Raw genomic sequence first — 16,068 nt, 5'->3', positions numbered from 1 at the left:
GTTCCCGGGTCGCGGGGTAGCAGCCTCACTAGGGATGCCCAGACTTCCTTCACCCCAGACACTTCCTCCAGCTCCTCCGGGGGGAGTCCGAGGCGTTCCCAGGCCAGCCGAGAGACCCAGCGTGTCCTGGGTCTGCCCCGGGGTCTCCTCCCGATGGGACATGCCTGGAACACCTCCCTAGGGAGGCGTCCGTGAGGCATCCGGTACAGATGCCCAAGCCACCTCAGCTGACTCCTCTCAATGTGAAGGAGCAGCGGCTCGACTCCGAGCTCCTCCCGGGTGACTGAACTCCTCACCCTATCTCTAAGGGAGCGTCCGGCCACCCTGCGGAGGAAACTTATCTCTTGTATCCGCGATCTTGTCCTTTCGGTCACTACCCAAAGTTCATGACCATAGGTGAGTGTAGGTGCGTAGATTGACCGGTAAATCGAGAGCTTCGCCTTTCGACTCAGCTCCCTCTACACCACGATGGTCCGGTACATCGACCGCATAACTGCGGACGCTGCACCGATCCGTCTGTCAATCTCCCGCTCCATCGTTCCCTCACTCGTGAACAAGATCCTGAGATACTTGAACTCCTCCACCTGAGGCAGGACTTCTCCACCCACCCGGAGAAGACACGCCACCCTTTCCCGGTGGAGAACCATGGCCTCGGTCTTGGAGGTGCTGATTCTCATCCCTGCCGCGTCGCACTCGGCCGCAAACCGCCCCAGCACATGCTGACGGTCCCGGTCCGATGAAGCCAACAGGACAACATCATCTCCAAAAAGCAGAGATGAAATCCTGAGGTTCCCAAACCGGAACCCCTCCGGCCCCTGGCTGCGCCTAGAAATCCTGTCCATAAAAATTATGAACAGAACCGGTGACAAAGGGCAGCCCTGCCGGAGTCCAACATGCACCGGGAACAAGTCTGACTTACTGCCGGCAATGCGAACCAGACTCCTGCTCCGATCATACAGAGACCAGACAGCCCTTAGTAGAGGGCCCCGGACTCCATACTCACTGATGCACCCCCCACAGAATGGCACGAGGGACACGGTCAAATGCCTTCTCCAGATCCACAAAGCACATGTAGACTGGTTGGGCAAATTCCCATGAACCCTCGAGCACCCTGCGGAGGGTATAAAGCTGGTCCAGTGTTCCGCGACCGGGACGAAAACCGCATTGTTCCTCCTGAATCTGAGGTTCAACTATCAGCCGTAATCTCCTCTCCAGTACCCTGGAGTAGACTTTCCCGGGGAGGCTGAGAAGTGTGATCCCCCTATAGTTGGAAGACACTCTCCGGTCCCCCTTTTTAAACAGAGGGACCACCAACCCGGTTTGCCACTCCAGCGGTACTGTCCCCTTCCTCCATGCGATGTCGCAGAGGCGTGTCAACTAAGACAGCCTTACGACATCCAGAGACTTGAGGCACGGCCCAGAGTCCCCACTCTCTGCTTCCTCAGTGGAAGGCATGTCAGTCGGGTTAAGGAGATCGTCAAAGTATTCCTTCCACCGTCCGACGATGTCCCCAGTCGAGGTCAACAGCTCCCCACCCGCAACATAAACGGTGCCGGCAGAGTACTGCTTCCCCCTTCTGAGGCGCCGAACGGCCCTCCAGAATTTCCTTGAGGCCGACCGAAAGTCTTCCTCCATGGCCTCCCCGAACTCCTCCCAGACCTGGGTTTTTGCCTCCAGGACTGCCCGAGCCGCAGCGCTCGCTTGGCCTGCCGGTACCTATCTACTGCGTCAGGAGTCCCACAGGCCAACATAGCCCAGTAGGACTCCTTCTTCAGTCTGACGGCATCCTGTACTTCCGGTGTCCACCACCGGGTTCTAGGATTGCCACCATGACAGGCACCGGAGACCTTGCGACCACAACTTCGAGCCGTCGCATCGACAATGGAGGCAGAGAACATGGTCCACTCGGACTCAATGTCTCCCGCCTCCCCCGGGATCTAAGAGAAGTTCTCCCGGAGGTGAGAGTTGAAGATGTCCCTGACAGAGGGCTCGGCCAGACGTTCCCAACAGACCCTCACAATCCGTTTGGGTCTGCCCGGTCTGTCCAACCTCCTCCTCCGCCAGCGCATCCAACTCACCACCAGGTGGTGATCAGTTGACAGCTCAGCCCCTCTCTTCACCCGAGTGTCCAAGACATGCGGCCGTAGGTCAGATGAAACGACAACAAAGTCGATCATTGACCTCCGGCCTAGGGTGTCCTGGTGCCACGTGCACTGATGGACACCCTTATGCCTGAACATGGTGTTCTTTATGGACAAACTGTGGCTAGCACAGAAGTCCAACAACAAAACACTGCTCGTGTTCAGATCAGGGAGGCCGTTCCTCCCAATCACGCCTCTCGAGGTATCACTGTCATTGCCCACGTGAACGTTGAAGTCCCCCAGTAGAACAATGGAATCCCCAGTTGGAGCACTATCCAGTACTCCTCCCAGGGACTCCAAGAAGGCCGGGTACTCCGCACTGCTGTTTGGCCCGTAGGCACAAACAACAGTGAGAGACCTTTTCCTGACCCGAAGGCGCAGGGAAACGATCCTCTCGTTCACCAGGGTAAACTCCAACACATGGCGGCTGAGCTGAGGGGCTATAAACAAGCCCACACCAGCCCACCACCTCTCACCCTGGCCAACTCCAGAGTAGTGGGGGTCCAGCCCCTTTCAAGGAGCTGGGTTCCAGAGCCCAAGCTATGTGTGGAGGTGAGCCCGGCTATCTCTAGCCGGTATCTCTCAACCTCACGCACAAGCTCCGGCTCCTTCCCCCACAGCGAGGTGACATTCCATGTCCCCACTGTGAGGGTTTTAGTCCAGGGATTGGGTCGTCGAGGCACCCCGCCACGACTGCTACCCAGTCCACATGGCACCGGCCTGCCATGGTCCTTCCTGCGGGTGGTGGGCCTACGGGAAGGCGGGCCCACGTCGCCGTTTCGGGCTGAGCCCGGCCGGGTCCCACGGGCAAAGACCCGGCCACCAGGCGCTCGCCTACGAGCCCCAACCCCAGGCCGGTGACGCCGATCCAGGCGACGTAACTGTCCTTGTTGTTTTCTTCGCCATGGTTAGCATGTGAACCATGGGAGACCCTACCAGGGGCGTAAGTGCCCCCGACAACATAGCTCCTAGGATCACTCGGGCACACAAACCCCTCCACCACAGTAAGGTGGCGGTTCAAAATGTAAATGTTTTTTTTTTTAATACTTTTATGGAATTACTCCGTGTCTATTTGTATTGATTTATCCTATTACTTAATACATATAAAATAACTACAAATGCATATCAGAACAATATGATGGATTTCACTAAGTATTATCTTTCCCAACACTTATATACTATACTACTATTGTATACCCCCCTCATATCTTGAAATGTGATGTCCCAGCATCCCTGACAACAGTGGTCGCTATCAATCTCGTTTTTAGCGCGCTCTGCAGTGTTACTAATTTACAAAAATGAAAAGGAAGCAGACAACCACGCAATTAAAAAACAAAAGAAAGAAGGCAAGTGATGGGTCCAATGTTGCCCCAGCAGCAGAAGATATTAACGAGGCTGTTAGCCACTGATGGATTAATTATGCAAGTTCATCTTAAGGTAAGATAGAGTTTAAGTTACCTCTCTTTGTGAAACGGAAAACTCAGAGTTTCCCTCATTTCAGGGTTAACAGACTCAGAGTTTTCACTAAACCTGCTTTGTGAAACGGACCCCTGGTGTAGACAGAGACAACCGGAGTTTTGCGTTTTCGAACGTCACATTATGCGCCAAAACAACAACAAATCTGCTTTGACGTCTAACGTGAGACCTTTGTTTATTACAGAACTACGGATGATCCACTATCTGTTCTCCAAAGCTATTTATCAAATAAATTGTGTCTGATCTTGACCACCGTTTACTGCGTTACACTGACACAGAGCTTACGCCGTAGGGTACGCGGTGACGCGCACCGTACGCGGTACCCTACGGCGTAGGGCTGCGTCGATTTAACGGGGCAGCTCCGTGGCGGGACACGGGAGGACTCGGGCTCGTTACCGAGAAGGAGACGCGGCTCCCGGGGGAGCTGCACCGCGGAGGCAGGCCCAAAGGCCGGAAGAACAGATGATCTACAGGTTTGGAATGCTTATGAATGTGGTCGAAAACGCAGATCTTCGGTTATGTGTGGAAGGTTTTTTTTTTTAAAACGATGTAATGTGGATACAAATTATTTTATAAACGGAGGGGGGAAATATTCGGTTTTAAAAATACCCGGCTACGTGTGTACATAGCCTTAAAGAAAGAACCAAGCCAAAAGAAAATCCTTGTTTTACAAACAAAGGAGTCACACACATGTCGAGTTTGTAAAAGTGCAAGTTCAAGTATTACCTTATTATATTAACACTTCAAACAATTAGTTTTACTAAAGTTTGTCTCCATATTTTATGTCTGAGACAAACTTAGTGAACTAATCTTGTTCCTTTATTGCAAAAATGTTCACATTTGCTCCACATGCTGACTTTTATATCCTCTACACACCGTTCACATTCAGGTTGATGAAGCTCTGCTCCATTCCAGCGATGGTTATGGTGAAACACTGATATCTGCCCTGGTCCTGGACCGTCACTCCTCTCAGCAGCAGGGAAGCTTTTCCTCCTGAGATCTGGTCTTCAAAAAGAGATGTTCTTCCTCTGAACCTCGGGTCCTGCTCTCCCAGTTGATCCTTGTTGTGATAGTAGGAGTGAACCCAGGACATTGGTAGCGTATTTTGAATCCAGTAGACTGCAACGTCATCATGAGCTGTGAAACTGCAGGGCAGGATACACGTCTCGTTGAACCAACAGGAGACCTCGGTATCTGCAGAAACACCAGGTGAAGATTCAGAAGAAGACATCAACATGAAACAGTTGAGTTACGTGCTCGTGAAATATCTACACATCAAACTGAAAGAAAAAAGCTGATGGAATAAAAATGCCAGGTCATTATTAATAACTTTCATGAATGGTTTTCTTTTACATACATAATATATTATTTTAAGAAAAGAAAACATTTGTTCTTCCTCCAGTAAGAAAGGATTTCCAGTCTGAACAAACATTATGGAAATGTTGTTTACTGTGAATTCAGAGAATCCAGCTCTGTAATGCAACAACAAGTCATGCAGGAACAAACCTCATCCAGAACAACATAAAAGAAGAAACCAAAACGTTCAAAACTGTACAGGTAATTACATCGCCCTGACTGCCAAACAATAACTCGGTGTAACACATAAATATTTGCTCGGATGATAAATAATAAATAAATAAATAAATAATAATAATGTCATAATCCGTGTATATATCACGACCACGGATCCCATTTAATTTGCATAGTACTATATCCATGGTGCTCCCATTAAAACCTCAATAAAACACTGCTAAAACAGCGTTAAAAACGTGTTTTTACAAACTGACAGTAACAAACAGTACCTTGCGCGACAAAAATGCATAATTTAGCCACTATAACAAAGAATGATATATAAATAATAATAATGTCATAATCCTTGTAGCCTATATATCACGACCACGGAACGCATTGAATTTGCATAGTACTATATCCGTGGTGCTCCCATTAAAACCTCAATAAAACAATGCTAAAACAGCGTTAAAAACGTGTTTTTCCCAACTGACAGTAACAAACAGTACCTTGCGTGACAAAAACGCATAATTTAGCCACTATAACAAAGAATGATATATAAATAATAATAATGTAATAATCCGTGTATATATCACGACCACGGATCCCATTGACTTTGCATAGTACTATATCCGTGGTGCTCCCATTAAAACCTCAATAAAACACTGCTAAAACAGCGTTAAAAACATGCTTTTACAAACTGACAGTAAAAAACAATACCTTGCGCGACAAAAAAGCATTATCTAGCCACTATAACAAAGAATAATATATAAATAATAATAATGTCATAATCCGTGTATATATCACGACCACGGATCCCATTGACTTTGCATGGTACAATATCCGTGGTGCACACACGGAATTATACCACTTTCCGTGTTGGTACCACGGAAAATAGTGGTAAGAGGTCGTGGGCATTTCACAGATTTTTGTGAGATCAGGTTGGGACGTCTCTGTTAACGGAAGACAAATATTTACAAAAAAACTGCAGTTCTTACAAACCTTTCGTCCCTAAATTACACTTAAAAGCCTCCAGCTGACGTACTGTAAAATCCTGCAGCCAGATTTCTGATGAAGGTTAACAGATGGGGTCATATTTCATCTAATGTAGCTTCATTTCATTGGCTTCCTTTAAAAGTCAGAATAGTCAAGTCAAAGTCAAAGTAGCTTTATTGTCAATACTTGATATGTCAAGACATACAAGAAATCGAGAGGACGTTTCCCACTTCCCACGGTGAAACATATAGACATATGAACATATAAACATATAAACATATAAAGTGTGCAGGCGCAGGCACAACAGATAGACAGACATTCTTAAAAAGTTTCACATAAAATAAATGCAACACAACACAACATTTATTGGTGTCTATATAGAACTATATAATTATTTTTATCATTACACTGAACAGACTACTTTGCTCTGTGGAGGTTCTCCTGTGGAACCTGATCCAACACCACTAAGACACCAGAACCCTGGTTCCTAAACTGAGTTGATCATGGTTTACGGTTTTGTTCACCAAACTGGGGAGAAAACTATCTATCAGGTAAATATGACTGAAACGAAGCCACTGCAGTTCTTTTGAAACCACTAACAGGCTTAAGGGCCTTTAATAGATTATTGTGATCTGTTCTAACAAATGCAGCTCTGAAATCTAACAGGATCAGTAAAGTCTAGTGTCTGTGGACATGAGGACATCACTGTGGACTGTGATGTGACCAAAACGTTTGTCTGCAACAGTTTTTCAAGAACTTTAAAAAAAAAACGAGAGACTGGACAAAGATCCATAAGACCTGTAAGTGGAGATTTAATTACATCCAAAATGGAGCGGTGAGGATGAGGTGTAGGATGAAGTCCAGGAGACATGTTGAGAGTTTAGGTGAAGCTATTTTTACCAGCTCAGAGCACAAGAGGACAGAGACGGTCCAGATATGAATCAGGTTCAAGGGTCTTCTTCAAAAACTGCTCGGTTCAAGGACACACCAGAGACAGGAGTGGGAGGGTTTCTGCATTTGTTGGTCTCGTTCTGTCATCTCAGACTCCGACCGGTCGAGGCAGATGTTTTCCCTCCCCGGGTCTGGTTCTGATGGAGGTTTTTTCTCTATTTATTAGTTTTCCTCTTTCCATTGTCTCCAAATCCTCGCTCAGGATGGAGGATTTCACCAAAATAGAGACACAGTCTCTAGGGTTCCTCCTGGTTTTGTATAAACTTTGAATCTGGACTTTACTGGATTAACTGAACTACAATAACCTTACACAAATAAACAGAACTGATGCTAAACACATGTTGTTATTAGCTCAACATTTGTGAAGGAGTGTAAGAAGAGAGACAGCAGGATGGTTGATGTGTTGTTTAAGTGGGTTTATTCTCTAAACTGAAGTCTTCACGAACCTGGTGCAGGTTGAGGTTCGCTGCTGTGATAAGTATGTAGTGATAGGCTAATATGCCAGGTAGGAACCCTGGTATAGAGGCTGTGTTGCAGGGGGGAATAATAATAAAGTTACTTCTGAAGTGGAATGAGTTGGCTTGCGGCCATGAGTTTATATGCCTCCATATAAGGTTTCGGTGTACCTATAAACAACTGAACAAAGTACAAACGTCATTTAGATCTGAGGTTTTGTTTCTTGGTAAAAGGAAACATAATACTTGTGGAGATGTTCGGGAATGTTAATCAGCAGATTTTACAACATTAATCTCTGATCTGCTTTCAGGAGAGATGTGATACGTTTTCTACCTGAATAAACACTTTTATCTAAATATGCAATCACACTCGTGAATTCCTGATTTGACTCCAGTTGTAAGGACTTGCTCAAGATGTGCTTCAACTAAACTGATCATTAATTTAGTCTTCTTTCTGAGGTGAAACCACACCAGTTACTGGTCGTGTCAAAGCAACACGACACCGACATGTGATCAATATTTAGAAGAAGTGCTAAAGGTTTCACTCACCACCTCTGGTAAAAGTCCAGACGGCATTCAAGACCACCAAAACCTCAGAGAACCTGGACACTTTCATCTTTTAGTAGGGGTGTAACCATTTATCGTGCCACGCGATGCAAAAACGTCACCATACATGTCGTGGAGTATGGCAAGTCAAAAGGGCCAAAAACCGGGCTGGAATGAACGTGCTGCCGAAAAAAAAGGCGTAAAAAACGCCGTTTTGAGCACACATCTCAGCCCTGAACAGGCGAGTAAGTACATGACTGTCAAAGAGAGATTAGACGCACTTTATAACTCGCCGGAACATGATCTTTGAAAGAGCAAAGTTTAACCAGCAGCAGCAAGAGACGGGCGAGCCGGCTGACTGCTTCATCACCGCGCTGCATTGCCTCGCGGAGCGCTGCGGATACGGGGCCCTGCACGACGAGATGGTGAGAGACAGACTAGTGGTGGGCGTAAAAGACAAAAGCTTGTCCGAACAATTACAAATGGATCCTGAACTGACTTTAGAGAAAGCAGTTAGCAGAGTTAAACAAACAAAACAGGTGAAAAAGCAGCAAGAAATGTTGAAGACCAATTTTAAAGCTGACTTTACGAACACACAGCTGGATAATGCGCACGCACAGCAACGCAGCGGTGCAAGATCAAAGCAAGCCAAAATTCAGCCCAGACAGACATTTAAAAAAGCACAGGACAGACAGTGCAAGAGATGTGGGGACACAAGAGGACATAATCTGCAACAATGTCCAGCAAGAGAAGCAACATGCAACCATTGCAGAAAAAAAGGACATTATGCAAGAGTTTGTCGGACAAAAAACCTTCAAGAAGTGAATGTTGCAGCAACAGTATGGGCAGAAATATGTGCCACTAGAAACTGAATTTGAATTTATATTTGAATTTGAATTGCTCAAGTTGAATAATTTCATTAAAAAACTGAATCTGAATCACATAATTTGAATTTATATTGTTTAATTTGAATCATTGCATTGAAAAACTGAATCTACATTCAGTTCTCACAATTCAAATTCAGTTCTTGCAATTCAATTTAAATTTTACTGTGCCAGACATCCGGGTCTTCCGAAGGAAGAGCAATCGAGTGCAGATACAAAGAACTCCTTTTCACGTAGCCTACTATAACCTCTATTTTCTTTCAACGATATAAACGACCAATGGGAGCTTAATATTTCCTGTAAAAAAAAAAGTGTAGATTTATATCTTATACCGTTTTGTAGAAGGGATGTTCCCCTTGCACTGAGGGTGGGAACTCAAGTGTCATACTGTATGTGCTGTGTATTGGCAGCAATATTTTGATTCAACACGTCATATTACAGGGGTCCTGATTCAATGAGCTGTGATGCTTTAAACATCTATATATATATATATATATATATATATATATATATATATATATATATATATATATATATATATATATATATATATATAAATATATATATAATATATATATATAGATATATATATATATATACTCCATATACTGGAGCCCCAGAAGCAGCGCTCCTGCACTGTGTACATCAGAACCGTCACAATTTTAATAAATGAACATATCAGTCTATTTATTTTATTTTATTTTATTATTAACAAAGTTCTTCTCCTCTCTGTCGAGTCGCTCTCTCGCCATCTTCTCCTCCTTGTCCATACGCTCTCTCTGCATCACCTATTTATTTCAGCTCCCAGACAAATTCTCTGTCAAAAAACAGCAATGAAAAGTAGTTATTTCATGAAAATACAACGAACTCCCGATATATAACGTTGTCATAACACTTAAATCACTTTTATTTACCTAGCAAGCACGCTAAGATAACTAACAAAAACCTAACATACTATTAAAAACCTAACTTAAATCCTTTTTGGGCAGCATTTCGCCGCCCACTGAAGAGGCTTCGTCGGCGGATCGCCAGATTATCAGTGCGTCGGTGTCCTGCTCTGTCTCTAATAACAAAAAATAGATTTTAAGTTATATGTTGTTTTTCTTCTTGACAGCTTTCTATCGTTAACAGTAACGTTACTTTAGCCGATTTAACGTTACGTTATCGCTTTGTATTAACGTTATTAGGACAAATATGCCAAGTTCTACATTCATTACAAATAGGCAATGTAGCTTTGTCACAATTTTTAATCGTTGTGCTTACACTAAATTGAATTGAAGTTATATATTAAAGTTACTTACATTTATATTCATCCTTCTCACTCTCCGCGGTGCAACTAGTCCTTTCTGCCATCACATCACATCACTGTCTGGTCGCCGCTGTTTTGTATTGCACTTGTGTTTTCTCTCAATAAAGGTTTGAAAAATAAAGCGCTGTCCGGCCAAGGGCGCATTGCATTCTGGGATATAGTAGGCGAGGTAGACTGGTCTGATGCATGCTGCGGATTTTTTTCCAAATCAGTAAAACATCCAGTTATTTTTTGCATACTGCAGATTTTCTTCTGTCCACATACAGCATACTAGTTACTACATTTTGGCCAAATCAGTATATACTAGTACCGTATTTTCGCGACCATAAGGCGCAACTTTTTTTTTTTTTTTTTTTTTTTAAATGTGCCGCGCGCCTTAAGAAACGGTGCGCCGTGTCTATTACCTGAATTACGGTAATGTAAGGCCGGCCACCATGAGAACTGTAAAAAGAGAAGGGGGCGGGTGAAGCCCCCGTGAGTTGCGACGTGAATGAGACTATCCACTGAGCTGTTTAATGCGGAAACAGATGATGAAAACTTTTAAGGATTTGCTTGATGTGTAAAATACAACCAAACTAAGTTTTGCTCCGCTCTATTTAAATAAGCACACTTGTGTGTGCGTGTTCTGCAGCGCGTGTGTTTTGCATGTCAGAACCGAGGATGCACCTGCCGTGGGTTTGCGGGATCCGATCGCCGCATCCCGGGGCAGATCCGGCTGAAGTGCCGGTGCTCTTACCCCGGGAGTCCCTACTACAAGTCCATGTGGGCTCCTCCGGTCCCGGCCGGTCGGAAGCGGTCACTTTCCCCGGTTAAAGCCGCGGCTGGAGCAGCGCGGTGATGCGCGCTGCTGCAGCCGACTTCCTGGTTCCCAAAGCGGGTCCGATGACCTGGTTCCCGGCCGTTTTACGAGCAGAGATTTCTGGGGTCTGTCTCAGGTCAGATCAGCTTCACCCTCCGAAATTTGCAGCCAAATCCGTCGGTTATAAACCCGGTACCGGATCCCGACATGCGCGGGTGTTTTTCGCAGCGCGACACACACTTACTGGTTTATGTGGCGCTTGCCTGGCGCAGCTGATGGACAGAAACTGTATGGGGATTTTTAAAATAAAAACTTTGCATAAGACGTTTCCAGCCGGAGTCATTATAAGGGTGAATGAAAAGAGGGGGCTGGATGAAAGGATGATGATCAAGAAGCTGAGAGAGGTCTGGAAATTCGGACTGGCGCAGCTGAATTAACGGAGCTCCTGTCGCATACAACCCGGTACCGGCTCCCCGACAGCGCGTGTGTGTGAGCGGGTCCAGCGCGGCGGTCCCGCGGGACCAGCGCGGGGGGGGCCGGACCGGGACCGGGACCCGGGACCCGGGACCCGGTCCAGCGCGAGGGAGCAGACGGGGAGCGGACCCGGTCCAGCGCGAGGGAGCAGACGGGGAGCGGGACCCGGGACCGCCGCGGTCGGGATTTTTAAAAGAAAAGCGTTCCCTAAAGAGACTTTTCCAGCCAGAGTGAAATGAAAAGGGCTGGATGGATGAGGAGATGATCAGTGGCTGAGACAGGTTTATGTGCAGCAACCCGGTGGTTTTTTTAAATTCTTTAATGCAGAAACAGAATATGAACCTTTGAAGGGTTTGATTGATGTGAAAAGTGAAATAAAATATCAAACTAAGTTTTGCTTCCGCTGTATTTTTAGCGCGTGTGTGTTCTGCAGCGTGCGTGTGTGCAGCTCCGTCTCCGTAGACGGCGCCTTTTGGGTCGGTGCGCCATTTGTGTGTTTTAAAACCAAAAATGACACACAAAACTGAGGGTGCGCCTTTCCACACAGTGCGCCATATGGTCGCGAAAATACGGTAATACAGTATGCGAATTCGGATACAGCCAATGACAAGGCGACAAAATTAAGTTTGGAGACCCTGACTGGGGCAGCATGGTGGCTTAGTGGTTAGCACTGTTGCCTCACAGCAAGAAGGTTCCCGGTTCGACTCCCAGGCCCAGCGGGAGTCTCTCTGTGTGGAGCTTGTGCTCCGGCGCACAGTTCTTCCCACAGTCCAAAAACATGCTTACTAGGTTAATCAATGATTCTAATTGCCCGTAGGTTTGAGTTTGAGTGTGTCTGGTTGTCTGTTTATCTATGTGGCCCTGCGATGGACTGGCGACCTGTCCAGGTGTAACCCCTGCCTCTCGTCTGAAAATTAGCTGGGATAGACTCCAGCAGACCCCCGTGACTCTGCAAAGAATAAAGCGGGTACAGAAAATGGATGGACTCTGACAGGATAAGATCATCAGCTCTGAGTGTTGGAGCCATTAACTTTATCTACACTGAGAAATGAAGGATTGCAGATTTATCACTAAACCGACTCATGAAGAACTTGTTTCCTCTTTTACCTCAAAATAATGTGCCACAACTTGTCTTTTGTAAAAAATACTAAATTAAGTTTAAATAATAACCATAATCATGAGAATAAGCAGTTTTCTGCTCTGAGACGCTCTAATGAACAGAGATCCCACCCTGCAATGAAACACTAAAATTAAGTAACGCTTTTGATGTGTTTTTGTAGCTTGTTGTCTGCTACAACAGAAGATGTCATATACACTATACTCATCACGTACCTTTCTGGTATTTCACCGTGCTTGTGCAAATATCTTAGTCTGTAGTGATTGTAGTTGTGAAGAGAAGTATATGAGGTATTTGGTGAAATTATGGAAGAATTTGTTTTTATAGTCTCTGCAACACAGAACCTGAAGTAAAAAAAAGAAAAAAGTGTTCTTTTATAGTAAGAGTGTGTAAATATTACAGTGGAAGTATGGGTGTCATCAAGGTAATGAAAGAAATATATGAAAAAAAATATCTGCATTACCTCAAACTCAGAACTTCATATCTTTCTGTTTTTGAGCCGCGTTCATTCATTTGCCGTAAATACTGTAATAGGAGCGCACATGAAATTTAGGAGCGGCTGATTTGACCACGCAGGTACGAATGGTGGCTGGCTTGACCGCAGTGCTCGGAGGAGCCAGGTTTGTCCAAAGCAGAGCATAAAAATGTGGTAGTGCTAGAATTGACATATACATCTATATCTATATATACACAGAGGGGCAAAAAGGTATTTAGTCAGACACCAATTGTGCCAGTTCTCCCACTTCAAAAGATGAATACATTCTTTAAAAATCAGACAATGTGATTTTCTGGATTTTTTAAAGAGAGAGGTTTTACCTTAAAATGTAAAAGAAATGACACGTTATTTTGTAACAAGTTATTTTGTAAGCTACATGAGGAAACGATGAGGTCTTTGTATGTTGAAAAAAATATTGTGGGGAAAAAAAAACACTTCCACATTTAAAATATGAAAACCTGCAGAGATGCATGATTTTTATTAGTAAACCTCAGAGGAATGTTGTTTACAGGTGATTTAGAGCAGCTGTTTCAGGGAAAACCCTGTGTGGTGATTAGTTGAGGAGATATTTCTGATGGCAAGAGTTGGAATAAAAACTCCTTCATGATGTAGCTTCCACACGTGCAGTTTAAGGGGGCGGTAATGCTCTTCAGATCAAGTCCAGATGTTTACAGAGGAACGGGTCGAGCTCTTTGAGAATCTCAATCATCTCTGAACTGGCATTTTGACCTTTTTTCCTCACCGTATCAATAACACAACGGGCACCATCTTCTCTGTTTGGCTTCTCCTCTACTGACTCCTTTTCAGAATAATTGATTACATCTTTCTCCAGAAGTAGGTCCAGTAGACCGTGGATGTTAGGTTTTGATATCCCCTGAATGAAGTCGAAGCGTATTTTCATTAGCTGCTCTTGTGGCCGGAGGTTCACATCGGCTAAACTTCCAGATCCTTTTAGATTTCTGCCTTTATGAGTCAGCGAGGGAAAGCTGCTTGAACGGGACATGCTGCAGGAATTTTCCTTCCTATCACGGGAACCTGTGGTGGAGAGTTGTAGACGATGAAAGGAAGGCAGAGCCTTGGTGATTTCCTTCATATTGCTAAAAGGGTCACATCGTTCTCGGAGGTTTGAGTCTTCTTCTTCATGCTGTTGTGTCTCTTCACTGCTGCTTTCAGCAGATTTAGGACCAGGGACAGAAGGAATGTTTGTCTGAGAGCAGGAAGGTGCGGTGGCAGCAGACCAGGGTGTTTGACGAGGTGAGTGGTGGAGGTTGGTGGAGCCACATGCTTCACCAACCTTTGCTGGTGTTGAAGAATCACCGGCGATGATTCCAGCTGATCCAACATCATCTTTTTGGTTCATCAAGTGTTTTTTTCTGCAGGTAAAATCAGATGAGACTGTTGTTTTATTTGATTTTAAACTTATACCATCTGGAAATACTGTATATCGACTCAGTTCAATTCACCTTTTTTTTTCTTATTTTTTCTTTATAAAGCAACAAGTCACAACAAATGTCATCTTAAGGCACTTCAGGCACTCTTTAAGTCAAGATTGAAAACCTTTTCATATACTGCTGCATGTCAGAAATCCACCATGATGCACTAAAACCTTTGTTTCTTGTATCTCATTTGTTAATTCTTTTTAAGTGATGTCTGTTTTTAATTGTTTTTTTTTTACGATTTTAAAGACTGATACTTTTAAATTTGAGTTTCAAAACGTAATCATATTTTACATCTTGTAAATTCTGTTTTTTTTTTATTTGTATATCTTATTATTTTGTGTAAACTTTAAATCATGTTTTTATGTATGTTTTAATATCTATTAGATGGAATTGGTATAAGACCGAACCCCCAAATCTCAATGAGTGGGTGAACACAGTTAAAGAAGTGTTTGTTAATGGAAGAGATGACTTTTAACCTGAGTTACCTTTCACTGGGAATGGACAGATGTGAACAGGACTATTCATCACACTGGACCTGATGCACATTACTGCTAACATCAGAGGAGGCCCCTGAGTTCCCTTTACTTTTGTCCATTTTATTATGTATGACAGTTTGTCACCTGTTTGTTTCATCTTAAACAGAAACTAATCAAATAAGAAAATGCGGTTATCACAGCAGTTATTAGATTTTCAAATGATATTTTTTACTGCTCGAGCGATAATGTAATACAGTAACTGATAATATATTTGAAAAATGTTATGTTATTGGATCAACAACTTTATTATATTATTGTTAAGTTACTGGTTTTGTTCTGTTTGAAACGGCCACATTGACAAGGTTATTGGTGGATTTTACATTGTTGATCCTTCAGAAGAGTTCAGTGCTGGATATTTGCTCTGATACCAACTGGTTTTAGTAGAAAACTGCTGGAAGCAGCAGGACCAACTCCAACCTCCACTGACCTGAGATTCTGCGGCTGGTTGTCTGGACGCTTCACCAGATCAGACATCTGCTTCACATCTGCATCCTGCAGGTTTGTGTTCCTATTCACGTCTAGATATTTCATATGTTTCAGAAGGGAGGGGTTGGACTTCAGAGCTGAGTCCAGAGAAGAACAGCTGATCTTTGACAGACCGCAGTCTTTCAATCTGAAAATAAAAAAAAAACATGTGACTTTATGAAGGCAGATGTTCATATTCATGTCAGATATTTGATCAATATTCTGTGTATATTTGTCTTCAGTATTATTGACTTCATTAGAAAAGTCTGAGTTTGTGCTGATTTCAATAGTCATTGATGAAGACTACGGTCTAGACCATATTAAGTATAACACGTCAGTTTGTAAATGAATTTTTGGACAATAAAGTTTAAGGACTTTCTGAGCAGAGAATGTGTTTCAGGAGAGGTGGGACCCCTCTGTGCTTATTCAGATTTGATTTTATGTTTTCATCATATATGTTTGTTTTATTGTCTTA

General features: G+C 44.0%; 1 protein-coding gene across 1 annotated transcript; it reads right to left on the bottom strand.

Moving 5' to 3' along the window:
- Positions 1–13,802: 13,802 nt before the first annotated feature.
- Positions 13,803–15,801, bottom strand: LOC133423385 (uncharacterized). Its single transcript, XM_061713567.1, has 2 exons — positions 15,556–15,801; positions 13,803–14,526 (listed from the first exon to the last, which is right to left on the bottom strand). Exons 1-2 carry the CDS (start codon positions 15,792–15,794, stop codon positions 13,803–13,805), a joined length of 963 nt encoding a protein of 320 aa, XP_061569551.1. The 5' UTR covers positions 15,795–15,801.
- Positions 15,802–16,068: the final 267 nt, after the last annotated feature.

The sequence above is a fragment of the Cololabis saira genome, chromosome 22 (assembly GCF_033807715.1).
Source record: "Cololabis saira isolate AMF1-May2022 chromosome 22, fColSai1.1, whole genome shotgun sequence".
In the NCBI taxonomy this organism is placed as follows: Eukaryota; Metazoa; Chordata; class Actinopteri; order Beloniformes; family Belonidae; genus Cololabis; species Cololabis saira.
The sequence above is the reverse complement of the archived record's forward strand: the minus strand, read 5'-3'. Positions and strand labels throughout refer to the sequence as shown.